Source organism: Vanessa cardui, chromosome 3 (assembly GCF_905220365.1).
Source record: "Vanessa cardui chromosome 3, ilVanCard2.1, whole genome shotgun sequence".
Lineage (NCBI taxonomy): Eukaryota > Metazoa > Arthropoda > Insecta > Lepidoptera > Nymphalidae > Vanessa > Vanessa cardui.
The window spans coordinates 6,902,484-6,925,746 of record NC_061125.1 but is presented as its reverse complement, the minus strand read 5'-3'; the positions used below and the strand labels follow the sequence as shown (position 1 = coordinate 6,925,746).

Here is a 23,263-nt window from a genome sequence, read left to right as displayed (position 1 = left end):
AGAAATAATAATTGCATATTATTGTGAAATGTTTATTTATAGAATTGATGTAATTTATTGAATCAAATTTGGGCATAGCTACATAGAAATTTATTATAAACGATAGGATAAGGAAAGCATAGACAAACATTGAAATATAAAATAATAATACACATAAAATTATTACATTTACTTTATTCCAGATAGGTACATCAGCGGTTATAGATCTGACATTTGGAATGGACACAAGTCCAATAAATTACAGTTAACCACATAGAAACATGAAAATGCCTTAGTGCTTCAGCATTTAAAATACTGGCTGATTCTAGACATGTCAACTAAAAATTATCACAATGGAATAATTGTTGAAGTTACCTAGAACATTTGGTTTACCTCAAAAATCCGTCTTAATTACTATGAAATTTCCGAGGCATAATGAAAAGGAAAATCTGCAAGGAAATTATGTCTCGGAAATTTGACAATTTTTTTAATAATCATACAAATGTTGGTATTAAAATTAACTTAATGTTAAGTTTTGAGATGGGCACACTGTGGCGATCTTCGCACATATGGACAGTTCCTTAAGTTATAATTTACACTAGAGCCCCTCCCGTCTGCTGCTGGTACACTTCTATTGTGTCGCCTTCTTCCATCTCCAGTGATGTAGGTGTGTCATTTTCATTGATTGGTTGTCCGTCAAATCTGAATCTGACTACTTGCATTGATAGACCCTGAAAGAAATATAAGTTATTATTATATGCTGTTTATAGCATAAAAATATTGATTCATCATTCTAGAAATGACAATTATGTTATACTACACTGTAAATCTGCTCATAGGAAATGATCCCTAGAAAATGCAAGTTGGCCAATATACCTATGGTGGACATATTGAAATAAGAGCATGTTACAAATTGTATAATAATAGCCAAAAAAATATAATTGAAATATAATAGTAGCAGGCTGTAGTTTGTAAAAACATCAACTTTATACAAATTGTTACTCCCAACATTTTCTATTATTTACATCCTTTCTAACAAAATAAATCTTCAATATATGTATCAACAACAGGGGCGATCTAGTTACAAACTTTAATTTACTATTTCTAGTAAATATTGGGAAAAACATGTATGGACTAGTAAATTGATGTTGAATGAATGCTGCATGACAACATTATTTATAATTTTACTAAAAGATTACTGTTATTAGCTTTGCATTTAATTAAACACTGCAACTGGGAAATGATGATTCAAAAGTATTTTTGAGCCTACTTGAATAAAGAACATTATGTTCATGATTTACTTTACACCCTTTCAATGATTTTTTTTCTTTTCCATATAAATGAAGATTATAAAGCATGTCACATGAATCTTTCTATTCTACATACCCGTCATTGGTTTATAAAATTATACATATAATGTAATACATTAAGCGAGTAGCACTATCTTTATGTTGTAATAATAAATAGGTTTTTAATAAACTATTACTACACTGTACATAAACTCATGTACATAACAATATTAGCTGAGTTATGCCTTTACAACCTGCCTCAATAAATATATATCAAACATGCATCTCAAATGATAAGTTAGATAGAGATACATTTTGCAATAATTTTAAAATAATACACTCATTAATATTTGCAATACTACATAATACATAATGAACACTTGATATTCACAAAATAGTAGTAAAATTTTTAATCAGTGTTACATTTATGCTGAAGAATTTTATTATTCATTAGTTCCGGGAATCACAGGGCGATCGATATTGAAGATGTCCCATTTTGGATGAACTACGCCGGTTACTTCCATTCTCAAACATATTGAATTTATCCTTTAGATTTTCGTTTAGTTGTAATGACAATTATGAACACAATTCACAAAATAAAGTTTCAACTGATTGTAGAAGATACTAACCGCTCTATCACAGTAGGCATTCATCAATTTTCTGAGAGGTGTGTGTTTCTTTATTTTGAATTGGACAATGGCATTATCCTGTCCTAGTACTTTTAAGTTGATATGTTCGCTTTCTCCCTGGAAATAAAATAATTATACGTCACGTATATTAAGATTTACACATAAACACAATATTTAATAATGAACAAATAACCACATTGCACTAAGAACGCCATGTCTGTAGGCTCAATTTTAATCATGTTCTATAACTGACAATACGGTTTATTATGTACCTTTTTTTCATCCGACATCTTGAGATTTTATATTTATTGTTTTCTATAAACACGAACAATACAGAATTAAAATGAATTATCGAAGAACTACACAAACTACACTGTGACAGATTTGTGATCCGGTGGCGTGGTAATGGCGTCCGGTGGAGTGGCTTGGAGGAAACAGTCAATGCTGCCAACACATGCGCAGTTCGGCGATAATGGCGCGCTTCTGCGCACTGTATGTCACTCAAATCAATTGAATATCACAGATTCGAATAAAAACTATTTAGTTTCAATTTGGTTTTATCTTTTACACAAATAATCCATTAAAACAGTATTTAGGAATTTCACACTCGTAACTGCGTAGTTCCGTTAAATAGCTTCTTTATTTAAAGAAAAATTATGCAAATGAAACCACCGGGATGTCAATAATTATTTTGTAATATATAAAATCTATTTTGAACTTAAGGTAATGATAATAAACATTAAGCGCTTATTAGTATACAATAATTTAATTGTTTTATTTATAATAGAAGTGTCTTGACTTCCTCTTTTTAACAGTACTGCCAACATTATATTTGAATGTAATAAATAGTGTGAAGCTATAGGGTTGTACATTTATCGTAATTTTTACCGGAAACGGAAAGGGTTGTTCTCGGAGTACGATTATTCAAACGTAATTTTAAAGAAACATTTTAAATGCAGGAATTCAAATAAGTAACTTATATAATTTTGAATTAACTTGCGTTTGTTCCTCATTTTAATAAATTTTATGGTAAGCTAATTTGATGATTTTTTTATTTTTCAGTCTTCTTTTTTCATCTTTAAGTAAATATTTATTAAACTATTTATACTACACAAATGGTTGGTTTATTTTTTTAAATATGTTATATTTAATATACACATCTTTCTGAGCATAGCATTTTAATAGCAATTTAGTGTATAAAAATGAGACAAAAGTTTTGCTAAAGCAATTTTAGACTGCTTTCTGAAAAGTATTATCTAAAAAGTATAATTGTAGTTTGTTTCAATTGTAGTTTATTTTCAATATTGCAGCTATTATTTTGTTGAAAAATCAATATTATTGTTATTTCTGATTTCTAAGATTAACTAGATACAAAATAGTGTTTGGGTGACAAAGTAAGGGCTACAAAAAAACAAAAACAGACATTTTGCGAAAATGTTGAATATCGAGTGCAGACTAAGTAAGACACCGTATTTAACTGAGAGAACGTGTGTAGAATAGGTTTAATACATTGTTGCTCGTTTAAGTATTGACTCGAACGATTTCAATTTTTTTCTAATAAATTTTTTTCTTTATTCACAGTAAATTTTTGCATTTGGTAATAAGTACATTGAAATGTTTTTCTAATATGTGTTTTTGTGTAAGTTCTAAGTGAAGTTTATCTTGAGTTTTCACTCTTATTAGTGTATTTTGAAGTATTTTGTTCTTTAATATTTATTTTATTTATATTAATTAGTCGAGGACAACTCTATTTCATTATTTGTTTAATCTCAAGTCAGAACATATGAAATAAACTAAGAAAAGTGCTATCACAAATATTTTATTATATAATATCATGTTATTTTAGGAAATTATAATTTGTTATAAGTTTCATGATAGTTTAATTATAGTACAGTCAAGGCACTTAACACAAGACAAGAAACATAACTATAACATAACATCACTAAAACACATGCACTTATAATTTTGATATAATATGGTTACTTCAAAAATTACAGTAGTTATTAGTTTAGTGTAGAAGAAATATAGGATAAATTAATATTAGTATTGAGTTGTTATTGAAATTGTTAAATTGTTGTTACATTTAAATATATAAATATGTTATAATAAGTTTTTAAGATTTGGATTTACTGCATTTTTCAATCTAACTCTACCATTTTTATTACCAGTTAAAATGAGAAGCTTTGCCTTTTTCTCGGATAGGTACTTCAAAGGCTATGATTGTTATATCTGCTGGGTTAGCAATAGAGGCCGTATGTCGTGAATCGTGAATTTGTGGCCAGCTCTAACCGATAACAGGCAAAGCGAGGAATTATCACAACCGTCCCACATATATTGTTTGAATTGAATCGGTAGGTATACGTGATTTGATTTTCGAATTCTACTTACATATTCCACATACATAATGTCAAATAACATTAAATGAAATATGATATTTCCATGTATTAATGCATTGAGTACTATCATTTACAAATATATATTGTTACGAATTTAGCTATATTATTACAACCCAATAGACAAAACCATAAAGAAAAATTTGAGCATTTCGGAATGTTCAAATATTTGTCTATTCAAATGCACTGGCTTGAAATGTTGAAGAAAGAAATTGTGATATCGCAGTGAAGCCACATTTTCAAAGCGGGTGTAGTAACAGACACTTGAGCCATTTGAGCACAACTTGAAAGTCCCTCGCTCCAGTCTAGGTACGACTACTTTATGAAATGGATTTTCAGAAAAACGTCTACTGAGAATTTTATATTTATTCTTACACACTCGGAAAATATTCCTTATGTTTTTAGAAGCGAAAATAATTACTCACTTTATTTTAATTTCATAAATTATATTTTAATAGGAATAGAATTCATTGATAACTTTAAGTTTCATTCTCATTACCTACAGACTGCAAATAGTTATTGACATGATCTTCATAAACATAAGTGGAAAAAAAAGCTAGTCAACAAATTTACTTAATAATATACCAGAATATGCAGTGCGTTTTGCATAAAACATATAATAATCAGGTCTGCCGACGGTATTGCTTGTATATGCATTATACTTTACTCTCTTTAATCGTATTAAGATGTAGATGGGTTTAAGTAAAATAGATACAACTCATACGTTAAGTTATAGGTACATAATAAAGCAGTAGAATAAAATTTTATTTCATAATATTCACGTCCTAAACACACAAGTGGGCATACAGAATATTGGTCGATCCAAAGTGCCCGCACCCAAACACTTAACTTGATAGCATTAGATAATTATGTGATGCGTTTTTCGTGTTCAAAGTGTAATAGGTTTATATATATATTAATTTTTAATACTCGGTATACCCTTTTCTTATTTTTTAGAGTCTTAAATTAAATTTGATAAAGTCAAAGCAAAATATTTGAAAATTTCTGTACTTTTAGTAAGTTCGTTTTATGTCTACGTACTCGTATATGCTTAAACATCTGAAAATTAACTTTTTTTCTCAAAATTATTCACGTGTTCGAAAAAAAACCATTTGATATGTTTTTACGAGGCACGTTTATATACATATAATAGGCATATATGAACATGTATTATTTAATTTGCAAATTGGCAATAGCTGATAGTTCCAAAAATATTTTATTGAACTGGAACTGTTGATGTGGTCCTGACCGATTTCGGCCACGGTGGCTGATCTCAAGGAAGACTAGACAATTAAGCACAACATGTTATAGTGCACGATTGTATGCGCAAACACAGGTGCATTGTCAGAATCCGACAAAATTGGAAAGAATTTAGGCGCAGGACCACAGATTTTACATGTTTTCGAGCATTTGCTTGCTTTTATAGCAATGCAAACAGAGACACTTTTAACTCCGAGGTGTTATTGTTTTTTTTTTAAGCAAAATCCGGATATCTATAAATATAGCTACTAGACCAACGAGGTTAACGTTTTTGGAAGTAGTAGTATTAGATACTATTGGTATGAATTTAGTGAAGAACTTATTTTAACATATAATTATTAAATTGATATAGAGTAGTGAATTTAATATTTGTAGTGTTTTATTTTGTTATTTAGAATTATATTATTAACATTAAAGAAATGTACGATAAGAGAACATTTTTTAAGTCCTCATGTAACAATTGTCTTTGATTTTTGCTATAAAACGAAGAATAAACGACCTCTTATCATCGGCAGCTAATACGATATCATGTTTGTCTCCGACCAGACACAGCAACTTATTAGTGTACATGTCGAATAGAAAAAGACCAAGAATGGATCTCTGAGGCATCCTTATATTTACTGCATTAGGTTGGTATATATTGTAAGAGATTTTTCTAGAGGAAAATGTCTTGCAATAGATACCAACCTAATGCCATAGTGACGTATCTTCCTGACAAGTGTTTCATGCTACACACAATCGAAAACCTTAGGTAATAAATTGATTTAATAAAACATTAATTATTCATAAAATAGTTTACTTACCTTATTCAATCTTGCTGTATAATGAGATTGTCTTCTTTTTTTGGGCTTCTTAATATTCGTCAAAGGGTAATAAAAGGCACCTAAGTCTCCTTATTACTTTATTAATTTGAAAAAACATTATAAAAGGGTGAGCTTCTTCCTAAGGTGATTTTTCGATAGTTGAAGCACAAAAAAGTTCACTGTTTATAACAACCAATAAATCAATATTACCGATAGCTTTTATTTTAAGATAATGTATGGAATAGTTTGGCATCATAAATATTCAAATAACGTAGTAAACATCTACGTAGCTTTTTTAAAAAACCGCGATTAGAAAACATTACGAAGTTTATTTACTTTACGTTTGTTATAAAAAAATCTTACAAAAAGATTAATAAAAAACACCAGTTGCTAATAGCCAGTGTCATATTAATTGAATTTCCTTACCTCCTTGCGGGAAAAATTGCGAGTATATGAGCTTGAAAGTTTCTTCCTTCACTACGCCCGTCGGACATTCTGCCTTGAAACCTCGGTACAATCTCTTCAGCTCCGGTTCTGTGAAGCGCGTGGCTCGACGCAGTGCTGCGATCGAGTCCGGGCGGTACCGAGGCAGCTGCTCACCCAACTCCTCGAGCTCTGAATCTAAAATAAATTTAAAGTTAAATTTTATTTATTTAATCAAGACAAAGAAGGCATATTAAATTGTCTTTTCGATTCAACAGTGGAACTAATAACTCAAATGGGCCTACCATTTGAGTTATTCCACTGACGGATATTACCTATGTAACGTTAATACGTTTTTTGATGTGAAACATTTGTTAGCGTGCTTTGGGTGTAAGAATATCTTGTATGGCGTGATGGCAAATGACATGACGCTCTCTAATGCCGTTATACCCCCTCTACACAGCCGCTCCCTACTCCTACGTGTGTATGGCGGGTATACTGCTTATACATTTTTTATATGTGTGTGAACGCACAGATATTTTTATATTTTATGTTATCTGTTTTATTAATGATAAATTATTTTAATAACAATGAATTTCGATGTTTCATATGTTGTGCCGGCTACATATGTATATTTGTTAGGTTATTGGAGTGCAATAAAGAACCAAAAAATAAATCATTCCTCCTACATATTAATTGACTGCTGAAATAAAGATATTATAAATAGCTATAATGTATTTATTGTCAGTATAAGTAGGTAGGTATATATTAATAGGTAAGGGTCGGTAATAGTAATAATCATAAGCGATAAGACTGTTTTCATAAACGTAAGAGTCTGAGGATTGAAGAATATTATTTGTTCATATTGAATGAGAAATATCAGCGCTCCAGTATAAAGTCGGCAATAAAGGAGTCATATAGCAAATCGTTTCGGTAATAATCATTTAATGTAACCGTTATCTTTACGATGCATTAGTCGAAATGTGAATTAATTTACCGCGATATTCACACTTACTTTTATACCATGGGCTTTGAGGCTAATGACACTATTATTATTAGCAGCGCTTTGGAAGCGCCTACTCTGCAGAGTGGTTAAGATGAAAGCCTTTCTTGTATCCTTTTGAGTTTCGTGCTTTATCGACAAAGAGCTGAGGCTTTGTGTTCACAATGAAAGCCGAACAATAAGGTCAGATCGTGATCTTTAGGTATCTATCAACCTAGCGGTTATCGCTGCTAGTTTATATTTTCAGTAGCGCTCAAAATGTCCGTAAAATAGTTAATTATAAAGCTATTTATATCTTCAATAGCTGCACGCTTGAATAAATACTTTATCGAAAGTAAACTATACATTAATTAATTTATAATATGATTTTATAACAAGGTCATTGCAATATTCGAGAGTAATGATTAACCTGATCTCTTTTAACAGTATTACAAATCATTTTACTGTTTTCGTTAAAGAATATTTAATAAATAACGAACTTCAGTGATTGTATCTAATTCATTTCACTTAACTTATTAAAAAAATGTAAAGATAGTAAGACTTATGGAAAAAACAGCGCCACTAGAAAGCAAGTTAATAAGAATGACTTTGCAAAGCAACTTTTGAACTTTTCATATTACTTCGCTGTTTTCCGAGAAACTGCGACAAAGATTTACTTTGTAATGACTTATATATATATTGCAGCGCCGAACATTATTTCTTTAAAATAAATCGCTTGTAAGTTGTAATTATAGTATGTTCAAGTTAATTTTATGAGATAAAACAATTTAACCTTACAAATAAAAGGATACAAATTGTTTTCGCAGTAATTAGGTGCTACATAAATTTAACAATTTTGTTAACATTTATAATTCTTCATATTGTTCATGTAGCATGTATAATACAAGAAATATTCTGTTCTAATATTGTTAAAACGAATTTGCAGTTCAATGCATAAAGTTGGATTAGGAAGATTAGTTGCTTTATTAATTGCTAAGTTCTCTCGGTTGAGCGTTTTTGCTGCAGATGATTGCTGAGAGCAGTCTGCTTTTGACGTTGAATAGTGGCTTCTTACAAGATCTTATGTTTTACACTATCTTCACTCTGTTTTGTCTGCCAAGAAATTATATAATAATTTTCTTTTTGTTTTTAAATTGAAAAAATAATAGTTTCTGGTGGTAGTGATGCAAATATAACTAGTTATACAGGTATAACGCATAGTATCTTTCACGTTACTATTTGATTCTTGAAAAAAAACTATAATATACTTATGTAATATTATAGTTCACTTTCTACGTAGTCTCTTAAGAGTCGGGTCGAGCTGTAACGAAGCGGGGCTTATCTTCGATTCAGACGACCACTTATTATGACAAAGTTCCTTAGGGAAACGTTTAGTAAAATTGACTAGACTGGGAATATAAGTTTCTAAGATCTCACGAAAACGAAAATACTGTACATGAAAAATCCATTGGAAGAATAAAATCAGACCCTACTAAAATAAATAATTTATAGATAAAATAAACAAAAGAAAAATGAACGGAACGCGTATTTCATATTAACTATTAGTAGTACATGTGTATAAAGGGGAAAGTATTTTGTCGTAATCAATACATCCATAAAAAATACGTGTGAAACATTTGGATTATTTTATGAAATCTGTGACTGAAAATTGTAAGATTAAAAAGTCTTTTTCTATTGACAATATAATTGTCCTTGGAATATAATCAATTACATAACGACACATGTAAAGTTGTCTGTTTTTATCTGTGAACAAATGTTGTCAGTAATTGCAGTTTCAAACGTCGTTTGGAGGATTCCGAATTAGTCTTCTACTCCTTTTTCGAAATAATTAAGCCGATAAGATAAAATTTACTGCTTTCTCGAGGCAAGGAAACCACCTGTTTAATGGCACCTCGAGGCACGAAATTAAAATTGTTCGCGAGGTTTCAGAATGTCTGAATTGTGTGCCAAATTACAGTGAGAACAATTTGAATTTTACTTTTGATGTTGAACTTTAGGAAGATAGTATAATTAATAAACATTGTTTAAGTAATATACTGTGTATACATGTTTATAAATACGTATTTTTTTTTTAATATAAAAAATTGTATCATCATTTTAAAGATATGATAAAAGAGATGATATGATGTTTGTAATGCTCTAAAAGCAGAGTACTTAACGTCTCTAAAGTATGAATTAGTATAGTTGACTATAAAATATAAATTTATTCGTACTAACAAATGCTTAAAACTGAGTCGTTTTATTAAAACAAAAGGTAAATTAGAAGTAAAGCTTCGAACTGTCCAAAGCAAGCCATTTAAATTAGGCAGAACGCTGGCAGGCATGACCCTGATTAGAATATTAAATGAGTGTATACAGGACACTCTGATTTCAAATTGGATAATTTATCAGAACCGAAACGTTTTACATGACGTTCAGAGTACTGGAAATTTCATTTTATCGAAATTGCTATTACGAAAAATTATATCAATGACGGATAAAGGCTCTAGTGTGGCGTTTCGTTAAGAAAGTATTTATTAGGCATGTGCATTTAGTAAGATAGTATTCATACAAATATACATTTTGTAAAAAAATAAACATTTTTTTCATATTAGTGGACGAAAATAAATGACAAATTGATATTCCATTTTTAATTGCCACATCTTTTCCTTGGTGGACCATTTACAGCTCCTTGTCTTATGACAGGCGCAATGTTGAGAACAGTATATCTATTGTCTTATGACAGCAATGTTGAGAATGGTATCTATACCTATTTTTATTATGAATTATTTTCCTCTTGCGGCTTTGTCACGTGTGAGGGTTAAGGTGTTAGATACCCTGGCCTTTTCAGTACTCCTGTCTACGTGTAGGTCAGATGTGTATTTAAGAACTCAAAGCGTTTTATCATAATTCATATAATAAAATAAACTGCTTATTCTTTTCTCGTTGTAAGATTATTTTAAAACATAAAATACTTAAATTTAGTTTCATAATACTTCCAAAACTATATTTTCCCTATTTTTACCCCCAATTCCATGACACCAAACCTCCATTGGAATGCTAACGTCTATCACCGTTTTGATGCCATTAACATTATTAATATCTGCTGAAAAAAATGTAGACGGCTTGTAATGTTCCACTACTGGAATAATAATAATTCGATGTGATTGTGATGGTGATTTAAATGTGTAATAAATTTGAGTATTAGATATAATCGCAACAAATCAGGCAGAAAGCCTTAAGCTGTTTCTAATGGTCTATTAAATATATGGAATATGACATTGATAAAACATGCTTAATTTAACATTTATTTGCTTAATTTAAAATTTCAGCCAACCAACGAAAATTCTAAACGATCGTTCTAAAATTTTGCACAGGTTTAATTTTGATGACACGAATTTGATTAATATGGATTAAATAAAAGCTTGTTTTTTAAAGTTGAGGTAATTACAGACAAATATAGTGTATTAATGAATATATCACAAGTTATTTATTATTTTTTAAATGCTTTTGAATTTTTTACATAACTCTTCTCGGGTATGCAAACAACGACACAACAACAATCATTTTAATATTTGTAACCTCCCGGAAAATATATTTAATATCAGTCAACTACATATATTCGTTTTATAAGCAAACTCTGATAACTGGGAAGCTAGTTAGAAAGCAAAAAACCAAGGGCTTTCATTTCTGCTTTTGTGACACACACAAGAGTCCTCTTTTAATTAGAGAGGAGAAACGTGACTCGCCATTATTGTGTAAATGTCAGGCATATTTCTTTTGATACACACATGCATGATATGCTTGAATACTGGTTGGTTGATTGTGTGTGTTATGATTCTGATTGTGTTAAACAATAGCACCACGAGATCGACTATTATGTATGTATTCTATGGTTAAACTGTACAAACATAATTTGCTTGTGTGCGTGTGTGCTCAAACTAGGTTGATTTCGATTTGTTGATTTGAAAACCTTAAATTTCAAATTTTAACTCTTCGTTTTTGGAGTAATCTATATTCTATTTATTTAAAGGAATATGTCAAATTAAGCATTCAAAATCGTTTATTCATACGGCCAGAGATACCGAGACAGTTTGCAGTTGAAGCTTGGCACGTGCGTGGAGTGCCGCGCGCTCATGAATATCAACCGGGCGTTTCATACTTTACATGCTATGAATGTCACACTAACTGATTTACAGGGTTGAAGATGGATTACACGCAAGCTGGGGAGGCATTTAAATGAATAAACTGACTTGCAGCGTATTATAACCATTTTCTTTGAAAATAATAATAAATATGGCTCTTACGCTCAGATAAGTTTATAGTGAAAAATATGCTATTAAACGTTAGACACGTTTCTCGCATTATACTTAAATATACTAGACATGGTAGGCTATTATTTTATGTATTCCTTATCACAAAGTTTCTTATATTATTACATTTCGTAAAATTAGGTATTCAGAAAACGTTCTTAAGTACTATCCGCACTGCGTCTCATTATTGGATCAGGGCTGTTTGAATAGTCGGAAAAAACCGCTGGTAACAAATAACAAATCCACAAATCCGCAAGTAGTCAGGTGTTCGCAATCGTTGCCAACTTCGGCTTATAAAAATTTGGAGTGTTGTAATTTATTGACCACTTTGCTAATATTGATTTCCGCTTTTATCTTACTCAATTTGAAATGTATAAAGCTGAAGAATTAGTAAAAATTAAAACGTTATTTTGTTTATTTTATTATTACCATGTATATATTATGTAAGGTTCCATATTTTCAGTAAGATTGACTATAGATAAATGCATGGGTATTTTTATTTTACTATGCCTGAAACCGTAGGCGATAGAATAAACACTTAATAAAACTGAGCTATATCACACTTTTTTATGATAAAATGTTTTATGTAATACCAGTATTTTATGTCATTAATATTTTTATATGTTTTATTTTATTTTTCATTATATACATAAAATCAAACATGTTACAGAATATGGAGTTTGTTGGTTGTTGGACCAAAGAGTAAGGTGAAGTGCTTAATATACCGGTAAAATTACCCTTCTGTAGAGTTAGGTCATTGCGTGCGGCTATGTAGCTCTCGGGTCAACGGTAGTGGAAAGTTGGTACAAGTGCTCTTCATGAAATGATCGAGTTTCCGCACTCTACAGTCCAAGTATTGCCACTCTAACTTCAACTGGCAAAAATGTAAAATATCTTTGAAGGTTCACTTATTTGTGTCCTACGAAATGATTTATAACAGTTACCTGATTAGTAATAGCTTGAATGAGTAATTTAAAATAATGCTTTATAAGTGATGTTTAATCTTAACGTTGTTTCCCGAACTTCAAGTCCGAAACAATATCGCAAGTGCGGTCGTGGCCAAGGCGTTGAAAGCCAGGAAATTGCATTCTGTTCTCTTCGAACGGAAGTATAGACCGCGAGGAATAAAGTAAGTGCTGTTATCACCTATACTTATGTCTCTAATTGGAAACTTTGTACACTATCGTCTGAAAACCTTCATGTTTGTGTGTTAAATTGTTTTTAATGCGATGGAATTTATATTTCCCATATTAGATTGCTTAGCTTTTTAAAAATACTTCTATAATTGTGATCGAGTTCGTAACTTCCGATGTATTACTTTTTATCTAAATTGCTTACCTCATAATGTTTTTTTTGGTGTTAAAATTATTTTCGCAGAAAAGTAAAATAAAAATAAACACTAACAAAGTGTTGACGAGACAACCCGTCAAGTTATTTATACCTTTTTAATTAATTATATGGTGGAAAAACGGCATGTATTTCACATTTGTATAAGCATTTATGCTTATGTTGAGGTAATTGTTTGAGGTTTTAAATTTTATTTTTCTGAAGTAGTGCATCGACGGGACAACGGGAACATATATGTATGGGTTGGACCACCCCGTTTACCGATGCCATCAGCTGTAACTCTGACGGTATTGGGCTAACTGTCGGTGCGCCACTGTAGAATGCGCAATTCTCACGATGATCCCCAATATAAGTGGAGTGGGTACGGCTGGGTTCTTAACTAACTTGACAGAGCTTTACCTTAGCTTGTAGCAAGCCCGTCTAAGTAGATACCATTCTATCATGACATATAATATCACCAAATGGCACTCCTAAGTATTGTTGTGCTCAGGAAACTACAGACATAAGAGACTTAACGTCTTAGTTTCCGACAATAGCGGCACATTTGCAAAGTAAGGATTGGTTAATACTTCTTATAGTGCTGTCATACTAATGTGAAGTGGTGACCACTTACCATCAGGTGGCCGATTTGTCCGATCGTCTACATGTAGTATAAAGAAATAAAAAATAAAAATAGCGGCGGCAACTCTCACATAAACTTCGTATGGGGGAAATAAGTGTATATATATGTACGTTTCTTCAGTAAGATTAAAAAATAAGAACCTGATTTGCAGATTCTTAATACAAGGAATATTAATGTTTAATCAAGCAACTACCAGACCTCGCACATACACATATCTACAAAATATATAGTCAGCGACTATTTGCATGTGTGGAGGTTGCTTTGCCTTGATTTGACAAGGTTACGTTCGTGGCTGATTTTATGTAGTTATATACTTCTGAGAAATATACATGTGCTAGGTAGATAGTTACTAAAAAAAATATTACTTTTAAGTGGATTAGTTAGTAAGTTATTGTTACAAATAAAGATAATTTATAATCAAGAACCGTTAGTGGTGCATAATATAGTTGGGCTATTAATTATCAAATCGCATGGAATACGTTAACGTAAGGTTTGTTTATCTTCATTCCATCTTCGATTGGAATTTATGTCGTCCGGCCGATTTCGATCACTTCGTCCAATCTCATAGGAGACGTTCCAACTATGCAGGATATACCGGTCACAAGTGTTTATGTAAACACAGGTGAACTCTCTATTTCGTCACTCTCATAAACCAATGGGATGGCAAAACCGACACGACAGGGGTTCAGACGCTGGCGAAACAGCTTCAGCTTGAGAAGCACGGGTGTGTAATCACTTCCACATGCCAGATGTCGCTTTTTTAATTTCTACATCGAAAATTCCCAGTACATCATATACACGACTGGAATAAGCTATTTAAAAACACATACATACATTCTAATTCTGGAATAAATATAGTTAGTTCTTAAAAAAATACCTACCCTTATCGCGTATCAAAACTTTGTAAATTTAATTCTTAAACGTTGAATTCATTGTGAGACTAGAAAACATGTGAAACCTAGGCCTTGGACATAGGATTGTATGTCGGCGCGATTGAAACGATAATCCTATATGAGGTTTTAGGCGAAATTGAATTTTGGAGGCAGTCTTTCGCGATTAATCTTCCCTTTGCTTCGGTGGACCTCTCGTTTGATTGCGCAGATCCTAATTTTAAAGGTTTGCCTACAAAACATTTTGCAAGGCGCTTGTTAATGCTGACTTGTGTCATTATTTCTTATATTTTATATTTCATATTTTACTCTACAACTTTAAGTCTAATCTAATCAATAAAAAAAATTAAATCACTTACATAAAGCGACATAATCAACTTTCAATTTGAATGTATGAAGATATTTAAGGCTCAAAAGTGCTTCTTTTTCACGCAACATAGGAAATAAAGCAATGGCTTATAAAATTTTAACTTCATTGTCCACTTTGGTGCAGTTTTGGGGAGAACGTTATTCTCACAGTCTTTTGTGTGGTTTATCAAACTGGAAGTATAAAATGGTAAAAGTGCACTATATTATCATTATTTATTCAGTGAAGCATGGAAAGAATGAACTTTTTGAACAATTTTCGAGACCACATCCGCGGATCGACTGTGGTCAGCATTTGAATTGCATGCATTTTAGTGAATTTTATTTAAATTTAAAAATTCACACCCGTGAAAAAATGAAATTCATTTTATAATGAAAAAGTTAAATTCAAAATATTTTCCCCTCGTTACTGTTATTTAGTTCGTGTAAATTTAGGATGCAATACATGGATATCGTTCAATTGACGTTGGTAGTTGTGTGAAAGGAGTTTAACATCAACTCAAAATAAAATTCATCAATTGCGCTAAAATATTAACACCTATACTAAAGCTAATCAGACCAGATTTTTAAATGTATTTTCCAATCACATGACAAATATAAGCTACTAAAGGTCTTTAACAGTTATATAATTACAATAAATAATTTGTTAAATGTTACAAATTATACTGAACAATGATTATATCCGGTAAGAACTTTCCACTAAGTGTTATTTCTAGTGTTTACAGTGGTAGCAATCTTTAACTTCTCGAGTAATGTTGTTTAACACAATGAGTACTGTGTTATTGTATTAGACGGACGAATTTCGGTTTCCTTTTCAGGAGGCAACTGACGTTAGTAGAATTTTGTTTATATTGATGATAAAACTTTATAAAAGATGGATAAGGAAAATTTTATTGTAAATTAAAACAATAGTAAGCTTTACAGATACCAGATGAATGACATTGGGGCCTTATCACTAATAATGATCTTTTACAGAGTTTAATGAGGTAATAATATAAGATATATAGATAAGGTCACCACTGCCAGCGAATGGTACTGGGAGAAATTTTAATCGCAGCCATAAAGCAATTGGGCAACTTGATGGTAAGTTGTTAATACCACCCTTAGATATTAGTGCTGTAAGAAATATTCCCTATAATCGCCAATACCAATGCATCAACAAACTTGTAAACGCAGATTTTATCGTGCATGATAACACATAAACACATTGAATACAAAATTAGATAGATGCGATGTGTGTTCAAAAAGTATCGCGAATTTTGTGCTTTTTCAAAAATTATTTATTTATTCATGAATACCTATTTTGTCTCCTTCAAAGTAATCCCCATGAGATATTATACACTTGCGCTAACGGTTTTTCCAATCTTCGAAGCACTTCAAAAAACTCATTTTTTCTATCTTTTTCAGTTCCTCCTTCGATGCCTTTTTATCTCGTTAAGCGTAGCGTAACGTTGTTCTTTCATGGGCCTCTTCAGTTTAGGGAACAAGAAAAATCCACAGGGGGGCCAGATCTGAGGAATATGGTGGCTGCGGCATCATTAGTGTGTTGTTTTTGGCCAAAAAGTCGCGTACAAGCAACGACTCTGTCCGACGATGCTTTTTTGGTAGCAATTTAGGTACGAATTTCTTAGTCTCATGCCCAAATCATTGATAAAAATTGAATGGCACGAGCCAATCGATATAAGCAACATATCGGTCCAAGGTAGCTTCTCCGTATGTCACAGTCAACATCCGGAATGCATCCGCGCACTTAATTTCGTTTTTCACACAAAATTTGATACAGGTTCTTTGATCTATTTTGTTTAGTTAAAAATCGAAGACGATCCAAAACACGTGGAAGCAAAACAGCTGTCAACAATTAAGTGAACATTCAAAATGGCCGAGCTTGTCGGCATAAGTGAGAGACATGAGTACCAATATAAAGCCATAAAAAGATCGAAATTCGAATATACGTAACCCGCGAAAATTCAAAATTCGCGATACTTATTGAACACACCTCGAATTTCTGTTGGCGGTAGAATATGGCGATTGAAAAGTACCTACTGTATATTATTGTATATTAGATTATATTACTTACTCTTTGTTGGATATTTTATTTAAGTTTTGTTGTTGTCCATAAAAAAATTAAATCGTCAGTTACCAAACGCAGAATATTCAATTGTTTTCAGGTGCAAATAAAGGCGGGCGCAAATATTTCAGGTATCCCAAAACTATTCGATTCGTCCCTTTCCAAAGATTCCGTGAAGAGTTATGACGTTATTGAGCCCCTTCGGAGGTGTGAAAAGGGAATTATTTCCGTGAGATATTGTCGCTATCTATCTTATAAACGGCGGCTTGACCCGCCATAATTTTATATTGCATGCTTCACTTGCTGTTTTAATATAAAAAATATCTGTTAATATTTGTTGATTGATTAAAAATTGTATTTATATATTTTGTGTGAGCTGAGATGGCCTAGTGGTTAAAATGCCTGCATCTAAACCGATGATTTCTCGGGGTCAAACCCAGACAAGCACCACTGAATATTCATGTGCTTAATTTGTCTTTATAATTTATCTTGCCTTGAAGGACAAAATCGTGAGGTAAAACCTTCTCCTCAAGGGGAGAGGAAGCCTTAGTCTAGAAGTGGGAAATTTACAGGCTGTTGTTGTAGTTGTTGTTGTTGTACCTATATCTTTTGCGCAATAAGGAGGGCTTGACGTGAGTTATTTTCTACCAGCTAAAAGCTAATGCGAGAGTAGACGAGCAAAATTCTATTTCTAATAAGCTTAATCATATTTCATTAATTCCTTCTTATTTCAATAACGTAGAGACAAAAAAAAATTCAATGTATCCTTATGTAACTTATATATCACTTTATTTGGGTGAGATGTTTTATGTACTTAAATACAATGTGTTAATACGCTTGGGTTATTTTTTCATATACAAATCGAGTATGGATAGCAAAAAAAGAAATTAACAAACGCGTAAAATTGAAATTACAATGTACGTTAAATATTCTGCTAAAATCACATAAAAGTTTCGATAAAATTTTCAATTAAAATGCAAACAATGATAAAAATAAGATAATACTTAACACAATAATTTAAAAAACTTGGGCAGATGCCAACATATTTTATGGACTTGCAATAAATATACGAACGAAGAATGTAAAACAATAAAGATCGGTATCATAAACGCACTTCAAATTTTAAGTGCACATTGTTACGTAAATATAACAGAATCGAATTGTTTTTAATTATTTAAGTGCATGAATATGGGTCGGCAGCTATAGGCAATGCTAAAAACATACGTAAATTACTTAGGTTCTTTACGAGTGGCAATCCCACAGCATCGACGTACGGTTTTATTTGTTTTACAAACTCGGTACGTTTTTTCAATGTTTTCGTAAATATATTTATAGATGGAATTGGTGAAGTATATTAATTATTATATATATTTGAAAATAATAAGGTTCTCGTTTATTTAATGTCGACACAATTTATTATTATGAGCACTTAATTCCTTAAACCCTTATTTATATTATTTAACTAGGTAGGTATGGTATTCATATATTTTTATTCCACATATATTACAGAAATAAGTTTTATGACTGTCATGAACATTATATACCTCGATTATATGTGTACTTAATGTTTTGTTTTATTCTTTTAAATCGCCAGTGTCACTAATAACATTAATAGACAATAATACTTTGTACAGGTTTATTTATTCGATATAATATTCCATTATACTTTTCATGGAATATTTGGATTATTTATAACAGCTTTATGTGCACACTTTTTCTCATAAAATCGTTGTATTAAATTTCGGTCTTAATTAGATTACATTGAAAACATTCGTTCATCTAAATTTCAATATTTAAGTTGTGACAATCATAACGTTATAATTAGTCACAATATTAAATGTAAGGAACGCGAGTTATAAAATAAGATAAAATGTAGGTGACATTTTATCTTATTCTATAACAAGTATAGGATTGGCTAGGAGTATCAGTATAAAACTTCAGCAAATTTGTACTAGTGATGCTTTTTCGTCGAGATAAATACTATCTAGGACTACACACTAACATTCTACCTTATTTATACTGCTACCTAATCATATGCTTACAATACATTTCTAGTTTTACTTTTGATGAGGATTCGTGAGACATTTGAACAAGAAAGTGAGGGATATACATATTAAGCGCATTTGTTATCTACTAATCTTCGGTGGCATATTTATGTAAATCGACAAGTGTAGTCGAACCATAAATATTCTCTTTCCTCCTTTAATCTTTTCTGAGTGGGATCAGACACTGGTCAGGCCGGTGAAGGGCCATCTATCGACCTCCTCGTTTATATTTTTCTTAAATGGTAAAATATATATGGAGGTTAGTAGGGTGACTAAGTTGTAGTAATTGTTTGGAAATGTTTTTGAGGCCTTATCTTCATCACCTTAGTAAAATTATACTATTCATAACATTACTTTTTTGATGATCCATAAAATGATTATTATCAATAAGTATAAAATATTTTTATTGAAGTCGGATGATTTACTGTTCTTCTCTTTATAAAAGCTACGAAGAGGAGTATAAATCCATATATTAATGTTGAAAGAACTTTTTCCTAACTCCTAGTAATTGAGGAGTAACACCTTCCATCATGAGCTCAGCAGTATAACATTATGATTGCCAGAAGCAAATGCCAATATAACTTTAGAAAATATGTAAAACATATATAAAATTTGAGGGTTCAGCTCGATTTCTCCAGGATCACATCAAAATCGGTTCATAAATGGCGAACAATGTAATCGGCGAAAAAACATAAAAAAAAATGTACGGGTCGAATTGAGAACAATCCATTTTTTGAAGTCACTTAAAAAGGTAGGATGAAAAGGATATTTTTTATAAACTCCAATAACAACGTTTCTATAAACAATCGACATGATCGCAGACTGTAATGAAATCTTAAATAAATAATAAATAATAAGAAGTCTTTAATTTCTCAATATTAAATACTTCTTTGTATAAATTATGTAAAGGCTGGAACGTAAATAAATAAAATTTTAACAAAAAGAAAAACCGACTTCAAACAAAACACTATTTTAAAACAAATGAATATGCACGAAAAAGTAATAAAAATAATTGCGTATTCAACATATTTTTTAGAGTCTTCCTAAGTTAAATGAAATGAAAAATATTAGACTACTTAAAAGTCGATTAACGATTATATCATGTAGTTATAGTTATTGGTATATTTGGAGCCGGTGTCAGCCAATAAAACCCTACAGTATATCTATCAAAAAAACGTTATGAGGTAACAAACATAAAAAAAAAAAAAAAAAAAATACTGACGAATTGATAACCTCCTCCTTTTGGAAGTCGGTTGATAAAAAAAAAAAGGTAAACTTGACATGTAATCTAATTCTAACCTTACTTGTTGTTCTATCTAACGATAACAGAGTATGTAAGGCAGACTCTTGATGTGGTCAACGATATAATCATGTGTCTATCGGCTTTGTACTTTAGGGTTTATCAAATAGTTTATAGACTGGGATAAGGGCAAGACTTGTTTATCGAGTAAATAACGACTTATATATATGCATGCCTATTTCACACAGTCTTATTTTTTTTTTCTTTTACTCATAGAAATAAATAAGTAACTTATCTTAGTTGAGAATATGAACATGTGCTTTTTTATTAAAGATACATATGTTATGTACGAATTAATTGACACAATATCCCTCAAAAGGATTTAGGACATCTAACGACGATTTAAAAATGAAATTTGTTAATTAAATTTTGGAAATTTAAAATTATTTGTTAGCAAAGTTGATTAATGGGTTTATCGGTATCTAATCCACAATAATTTCGGGCTAACCATTGGATTAACCCGAAATTATTGAACCATTTGGTTCACGCAATCGCGTGTTTATGTCAGCACTCCACAAAGCTTGAGAGGTTATGAGACACTAAATAAAGTCAAGACTTCAGCTAGTTTATTGCTGATTCGTACGAAACATATGGGCTTGGAAGGGATATTTATTCTTAAAATAGGAAAGAACTAAGGGTAAAACTGCTATAAGAAATAGGATTGCGAATCACTATTCCATTTGAATTGTTTTAGAAATTTGCAAGTTAAATCTATACATTACCATCTCTCCGATTTGGCTCGGGTTTAATTAAGGAAGACTCAGCGCCGGACGTGTTTTGTAGTAATGTTACTTTAGCAACTATGACGCGTATAAATAAATTCGTTAAATATAATTGTTTCTTAGTTATTAAGATTGCAAGGATCTTCTACTAAAGTTAACAATGAACTAAACATTTTTTTTAACTTTCTTATGAACTAAAAACAATTTGGATTGTTTCACATAAATTTAGACAACACTTAAACACAAAATTATATAGTAAACAAAATTTTAATTATTGAATGCGGCGAATAATCCTACAGGGAAAAAGTTTTCTGTCTCGTTGCCGAGTAGGACTTAAGAAGATTTTCGTTTTACGACTATTTTGCTTAATTTTAAGGTTGAATAATAAAATCTTTCATTCATTTATATCATGTCTTACCAGTAGCATTACGAGCGAAATATCACCTTCTTTTTTTAATAAGTAGGTACCTAGTTTTTCTTGGTGATAATTTTTTTCATGACTGTAAAGAAAATGTACCTACCGAAATAAATTATTAACAATAATTTTGATTATAGAAATTTGTATGTCATCTTATCAGAATGCAATATTAAGTTAAGTTGCTTGCCTTTTTTATAACCTTTGATATATGATATGACTGTAAATTGTAAATTGACATCCCGCTTAAAAAAAAAAATCCCGCTGAGTTTCTTTCGCCGGTTCTTCTCAGGTCTGAGATATTATATTCCGAACCGGTGGTAGATTTTCGGCAATCAATAAGAAAGTGTAACACTTCTATTTTGAATAAAGGTTTTTGACTTTGACTTTGATATCTCGTGACATCTTAAAAAGGCGTCTGAAAAAATCTTGTCTGACCAAAGATTTTATTTTAGCGGAAAAAAAATCTTCACTGCAGGTTTGGGTTGATTTGTTACCCATGCTCCCAAATACTCAGCAATGAAAATCATAACATAAACCTTTTATTTTACAAACCAAACATTTGGTATAAGTAAATATTAAGATTCATGCTTCATATATTGACTGAATTGAAAAGGTTGAAGATGAATTCGAGGTATAAAGATTCGGTCAATTAGGTTAAATGCTAAGGTTATAATATTAATTAGGCAAGTTCCATTGCTCAATCCCTCAGATGGATTAAATTTTATAAATTGGCGAGGGCGTTACAATAATTAAGCTATATTTTTGGATACGGAATAGCCAAAAATAATAATATGTGGGATTTTTCTACAATAATTTAATTAATTGCGAAACTAACATTTTCATGGCTATATAACTTTTTTCATAAGGTCAGTAATAATAGACATACCGAAAAAATGGTTTTTAATCTGCTGGTCTATAACGTTTTTAAGGAATACTTTAGGAGTTTCCATTTCCGTTTGTTAAACTTCATTATTTCATACTATAGTAAATATTGACCAAAAACAATTGTATTGGCATTAATTATAGATTCAAAAAAAAATCTATTGACACCACTTTACTTATTCTTGGGATTTCTGTAAGACAGTCTCGGTTGGTCACATATTCTGCCAAATAGCAGTACCTTATATTGTTCTGTTTGGATTGATGATCGGTGTTATTAATTATGTCAACGTTGTTTAATATTTCTTACGGTGTCATCGTCTCTCGGTGGTGATAATCATATATCAAACTGACTTGTAAACCATTCTCCAATTCTCCTGTATTACGTATATATATTTTTACGTATAGAATTTTGTATTACTTTACAAACCACAGCTGATATAATCAACATACGCATTTCGATTAAATTTAATTGAATCTATTCATTTTAAACAATTGCTTTTTTACTTTGTCTTGGTATATCGGCAATCATTTT

General features: G+C 31.0%; 2 protein-coding genes across 2 annotated transcripts in view; both read right to left on the bottom strand.

Moving 5' to 3' along the window:
• Positions 1–23,263, bottom strand: part of LOC124543878 (Kv channel-interacting protein 4-like) — a 95,731-nt gene that overhangs the window by 4,554 nt on the left and 67,914 nt on the right. Inside the window, exon 4 of the mRNA XM_047122199.1 lies at positions 6,780–6,974. Coding sequence (XP_046978155.1) covers positions 6,780–6,974 — 195 coding nt within the window. The remainder of the gene's footprint in view (positions 1–6,779; positions 6,975–23,263) is intronic.
• Positions 157–2,344, bottom strand: LOC124543534 (small ubiquitin-related modifier 3). Its single transcript, XM_047121759.1, has 3 exons — positions 2,170–2,344; positions 1,898–2,014; positions 157–710 (listed from the first exon to the last, which is right to left on the bottom strand). Exons 1-3 carry the CDS (start codon positions 2,185–2,187, stop codon positions 573–575), a joined length of 273 nt encoding a protein of 90 aa, XP_046977715.1. The 5' UTR covers positions 2,188–2,344; the 3' UTR covers positions 157–572.

Coding starts and splice junctions, on each gene's coding strand:
- LOC124543534 (XM_047121759.1), bottom strand. Junction 711..1,897: donor ATGCCTACTGTGATAGAGCG/GTTAGTATCTTC, acceptor TATTTCTTTCAG/GGTCTATCAATGCAAGTAGT.